Source organism: Brassica napus, chromosome C7 (assembly GCF_020379485.1).
Source record: "Brassica napus cultivar Da-Ae chromosome C7, Da-Ae, whole genome shotgun sequence".
Taxonomy (NCBI): Eukaryota; Viridiplantae; Streptophyta; class Magnoliopsida; order Brassicales; family Brassicaceae; genus Brassica; species Brassica napus.
In genome coordinates, this window is record NC_063450.1 from 11611329 (window position 1) to 11617328 (window position 6000).

A 6000-nucleotide genomic window follows, 5' to 3' on the forward strand; every position below is an offset into this window, starting at 1 on the left:
TTGGAACGGTCGGATCATTTGGCATGGCCGGCTCACTTGGCTCGACCGTCTGGGTCGGCTCGGCCGGTCCATCAATGTTCTGGACGGTTTCCTTGATGCTCTCGGATCCAGCACCTCTCTTGGACTTCCGAGGCTGTTTATCTTTGGAACCAATAGGTCTACCACGTTTGAGACGTTGATTGGACTCTGTAGCCACTTGACCTTGTCCCTTATGGACATCTATTCGTATTGGTGCATTACAAGCCGAAATATACGATTTTGTCACTCGATTTGGGTCAGCAAATGAATCTGGCAGTTGATTAGCTAGCTTTTGAAGATGTATAATCTTTTGGACTTCCATATCACATTCTTTAGTCCGAGGATCTTGCCAAGATATTGATGGTCGAGAGCATTCGATTTCATTGCTCAATTCTTTGCTCAACCGGCCGTTATCTCCCCCTAAGGTCGAATATGTGGACTCATCAAACTGTGAGTCTGCGTATCTGGCCTTAAACAAATCACCGGTTGTTGGCTCAAGATACTTTATAATGCTTGGGGAGTCATATCCTACGTATATTCCCATCCTCCTTTGTGGTCCCATTTTCGTTCTCTGTGGTGGAGCAATTGGAACGTAGACGGCACATCCAAATGTTTTGATGTGGGACACGTCTGGCTCATGACCCGTGAGTAACTGGGATGGCGAATATCTATGCTCACTAGATGGCCTGATGCGAATCAGTTCTGCTGCATGTAATTCAGCATGTCCCCACGCTGATACCGGGAGCTGAGACCGCATGAGCAATGGTCTGGCTATCAGTTGGATACGTTTATTGAATGATTCGGCCAAGCCGTTTTGCGTATGTACATGTGCCATGGAGTGTTCTACACTTACCCCCATGGACATACAATAGTCATTAAACTTCTGGGACGTAAACTCACCAGCATTGTCTAGACGTATAGTCTTTAAAGGAAAGTCTGGAAAGTGTACTCTCAGTCTTATTATCTGAGCAAGCAGGCGTGCAAATGCCAAGTTCCGAGTGGACAGTAGGCAGACATGCGACCATCTGGTCGATGCATCAATCAGGACCATGAAATACCGAAATGTCCCACTAGGTGGGTGTATTGGTCCACATATGTCTCCCTGAATCCTTTTCAAAAAATTTATAATCTTTTTATTAACTTTGGCTGGTGACGGCCTAGTTATGAGTTTCCCTTGTGTACATGCTGCACATGTGAGATTGTATGGGACAACTCCTTTGAACGTGTGCCCTTGTGAGTTCATCATCAACTTTCGCATCATGTTAGTACCGGGATGACCAAGCCGGTTATGCCATAAGGTGAAATTGTCGAAGGCATTAGCCTCGATCATACTGACCTTTGCATAGTATAGGCCAGTAGACATTGCAGGTAAGGTTTCTAGGATCCTTTTATAGCCTTTGGTGATCGAAATTATGTTAAGGAATTCTTTATTTCCTTCTTCCCATGTTTCAAGATGGAAACCGTTCAATCTTATGTCTTTGAAACTCAATAGGCTCCTTTTAGAGCTTGGGAAATACAAGGCATTTCTGATCTCTAGATGAGTGCCCTTAGGGATCAATACATAAGCCTGGCCGTGACCTTCAATCAGGCCGGCTACACCTGCAATGGTGTGTACGTTTGCACTTTGCATCATGAGATTTAAGAAGTATCTTTTATCTCTAAGAATTGTATGACTTGTGCCACTATCCACCACGAGTATGCTCATTTCGTCATTCATTTCTATAAATAAGATTTCATTTCTCAGAGACTTCAAAACTTTCATTTATTAAAGTTGCAGAACACCGAAATTAAAAACACCAAATCAATCATAAAACAATCATAAAGCAGTAAAAACAAGTCGTATCAAAAATTTAGTCTTTGAGACAATCAGAAGTCTCAAAATCCATCAGGTCGTCATTTGCAACATCGGATTCTTTATCAGCCTCATAACCTGAATCATGGACCATATGAGCCTCCGGGTTCTTGTCCTTAAGACTCTCTTGGTAGAGCTCACATAAGTGCTTAGGAGTTCTACAGTTCTTGGCCCAATGGTTGCTCATCCCACATCTGTGACAAACGGATTTGGTCGAGTAAGACGGTTTGGATATACCGCCTCGACCTCGTCCATATCCGCCTCGGCCACGGCCGGGATTGGAACCACGACCACGGTTATTGTGGTTTCCTTTCCGGCCGGCCAAGTACTTGTCTTGACCGTTCGAGTAATTGTCACGGTTCCTGTATCCACCACGGCCTTTGCCGTGTGATCTCTTGTCATTCTGGATGTAATTGCACTCGTTGGGATTTTTCTTTTCAACTTCATTGGCCTCTGGTAATGGGGCAGATCCGACAGGTCTAGCTTCATTGTTCTTCATCAGGAGCTCATTGTTTGCCTCGGCCAGGAGCAGGCACGAGATCAGATCAGTGTATGTGGCGAAGCCTTTCATTCGGTACTGCTGTTGCAGGATTATGTTTGAGGAATGAAACGTAGAGAATGTTTTCTCGAGCAACTCTTCTTCGGTTACTACTTCACCACAAAGTCTCAGCATTGAGACCGTCTTGAACAAGACCGAATTGTACTCATCCACTGACCTATAATCCATGAATCTTAGATTCTTCCAGTCATTTCTTGCTTTTGGGAGTAACACCGTTTTCTGGTGATCATATCTATGCTGTAAAGCATCCCAAAGCTCTAGTGGATTTTCCATCGTAATGTACTGATCTTTTAGACCTTCAATGAGGTGATGGCGTATAATGCTTATAGCCCTGTACCGATTCTTATCGGTCTCATTGTTGTCCTTGATGATTGTATCACCAATACCTTTTGACCTTAAGCTGATCTTTGTATCTAGCGCCCACTGCAAGTAGTTATCTCCGGAGAGATTAAGGGCTGCGTAGTCTCTATTTGAGATTTTTGACATCTGAATCACATTATCATTTCAATTTAGGTTCACAATGTGATCATGTGGCCGCATGGTATAACAAGCTCGGCCACAAACTTGTCTTACGCATCTATGAGAAAACAATCAATCTAATCGACCATGGTACGAACAAAAAAGCCGCACGGCTATGTGGACAAGCAATAGGATCGGACATGTAAATCTAAATTGACCATGGTGCGAACAATCCTAACATTTGATTCTACATGTACCAGGGAGATTAATGCCACACGGCCAGGTAAGTTTTAATTCAATCAGATTCGAATTCATATGTTTTCTACATGCTGGTCGATTTCATTAATCATTGTGAATGCAATCCAATTCAAATTCATATGTAATGCAAACAAGCTTAGCAATTGATTTATCAATTTAGGGTTTCTACTTTTAAATCTAAGGTTGTTGGTTTTATTAAAGGTTTCAAGGCCTTTAGGATTTAAGTTCTAGATTAGATTACTTCAATCAATCAATCTAACAATCCTAAAACCTCAAATCAATCAATTCAATCAATAAAAATCGAATTCAACTCTTTAGGGTTTAGGGTTTCGATTCCTAAATTAGGGTTTTCTCAAAATCAAATCAGGAACAATCAATTCAAGTTCTAATGGAATCGATTTCTATCTTTCTAGTTTAAGAGATTGCCGATTTTGATCTTTGTAGGTTTTTAGGGTTTTGATCAAGATCAAAGTTTCCATATTTATGGATTAGGGTTTCTTATTAATCTAGGTTCTCAGATTAAGTTTATACCTTTGTTTGTAGGGGATTTAGAACCGGACCACCGTTAGAGAGAGCAGGAACGGATGAACCTCCAATCGGGTCGCGGATGGACGATCGCGGGCTGGAGGCGTCTCGGCTGCGAGCTGCGCGGAGATCGGGTTGGATGCGATCGCGTCTCGGGTGTGGATCGCGAGCTAGACGGTTCTTCTGAGCTGGAACGTGATCTGAGAACTTCTGGGATTCAAGAGGGATCAACTGGGTTCTTGAATGAACTAAGATCAAGATTAGGGTTTAGGGTTGTGGTCGCCGGTTTTGGTTTTTAGGGTTAGAGGTATCGATTTTTCTCAGGGATCTAGAAACGATCGTGCTGATAACGTGTTGTAAAAGAATGGGGAATTTTTCTGTGTATTATTAATGAGTAATAGAGGTTCCTTATATAAGGATTATAAAGTATAGAAAAAAAGAAATTATCCAAAACCTAATACAACATGAAATAGGAAAAGATCTAAAACAGATAAATGGAAAACGTCCTAAGATCTAAAGTCGGCCAAGACATAGCCGACTCTCTCTCCTCTTGGACGCCGACTCTCTCTCCTCTTGGACGCCGACTCTCTCTCCTCTTTGGACAAGGCCACAGCTGGGCCTAGACATGGTTATTGGTTATGGGCCATCCACATAATGATTTATAACACAAATATCACTTTTCAAAAGTTTCATATTTTTATTTGCATTTTGGTCCTTGCAATTATACATCATATTTATAATTCTTAAATATTTTTTGTTTATTGTTTTAATCCTTAAAACTTTTATATCTCATAAATATTTCAAATTTGTTTTATAAATTTAAATTTTACACATGAAATTAAATAAAAAATTTAAAACAAGATTTATAATATTTTAAAACTAGAATTAAACAACAAGAATATTACAAAAAACCATAATAAACACTTATTAAAAAAACAAATGAAGACATAATTATTACTCAAATTTAAATATTATAACAACACTAATAGTCTGGTAAATTTGCTCCAGAACCTCCAAAATCTCCAAAATATTGTCCAAATAAATTTTGTGTAGCCGAAGATGATTGTTGTTGTTGCTCTTGACGTCTTTTTCGTACGATTCTTTCTTGTTCAGATCAAATGTATTCACGAATATTAACATCATTGATAGAAGCTAAGCCTTTTAGCAATATTTTATTTTCCTCTTTTACTTCTTTAAAAGCTAACTTTTTTGCTTCATTTTGCAGTCTTAATTCAATCATCTCATGACATTTTTCCTTGCTTGTTGTACTTTCGTTTAAAAGATCAAGGATTTTTTCGTTTGATGATATCAAACTATCAGCGGCCATATTATGAAGATATCCGATTTCAACAATTTTTGCCTCGTAATCTACAAATAAAAAATAAAGAAAATCATTTCTTACTTCGAAATGCACTAGTTGATCATATATGGGAGCATTACGGAAATAATTTTATGGAATAATGTAGTATTTGCTTGCAGTTTAATATTTAATTATGTACTTTTATTTATAATTTTATATTTTAGTGGAAGATTTTTTTATTTAATATTTTCTGTAATATTTATATATATATGTACTAGTTATTTATAGAAGTTTTATGAATTTACATCAAGTATGACAAATATAAGGACCATAGTGTAAAATATAAATAATTTTGAAGTAAGGTTTGAAGTTTTACTTTTGGAGAAGAACACATTCAAAACTTCAAATATATAGTTTTGGAAACTTCAAAATAGAGTTCCTTTTTGGAGATGTTCTTACTCATTTTCTCACTTTGTTATTACGTCCGAGGCCACATTCCATTTGAGACATACTTTATCGTGTTTGAAAGACAACAGTGCCCTCTAACTAAAGCAAATCTAGACTTCAATTGTTTAGGACTTTGGCTGTTAAGACTTTTAAAATATTGACTTTAGAAAATTTTGGTTGTTGCTTTGGGGGCTGTAACTTTTTCTAAAAACCTTTAGTGGCTTGTTTGTTTTATGTATATACGGAAGGAGTCAGCGCCTGTTAGATTATTACTCAACTGTGACTGTGTGCGGCTTTAGATGTTCGGAAATGGTTCCAGTTCTAGATTTGGTGGGTCAATAGCTCGTTTGGCCGGTCCCAACTTTGGGTCTTGAGGTGACGGCCAATTGAATTTTTGGTGGTGGAGAAGCTCGTCGGTTACAAATTGTTTTTGCTATTCAGCTTCAGACTTTCGTTTAAGCTAGGTTTGTGTTAAAGCCTTCCCTTGCTTTGCTATTTTCAATGTTAAATAAGATGATGGTGCTTTTTCCTTGTATTGCTCGTAACTGCAAACCGTATTGGACATGTTTGATTGATGGGTTT

At 38.7% G+C, this 6000-nt stretch overlaps 1 protein-coding gene across 1 annotated transcript; it reads right to left on the reverse strand.

The window, feature by feature from the left end:
- Positions 1–1868: 1868 nt before the first annotated feature.
- On the reverse strand, positions 1869–2369 carry LOC125590412 (U3 small nucleolar RNA-associated protein 25-like). Its single transcript, XM_048763975.1, has 2 exons — positions 2108–2369; positions 1869–1996 (listed from the first exon to the last, which is right to left on the reverse strand). The coding sequence occupies exons 1-2, from the start codon at positions 2367–2369 to the stop codon at positions 1869–1871; spliced, it is 390 nt and encodes a 129-aa protein (XP_048619932.1).
- Between the last annotated feature and the right edge of the window lie 3631 nt (positions 2370–6000).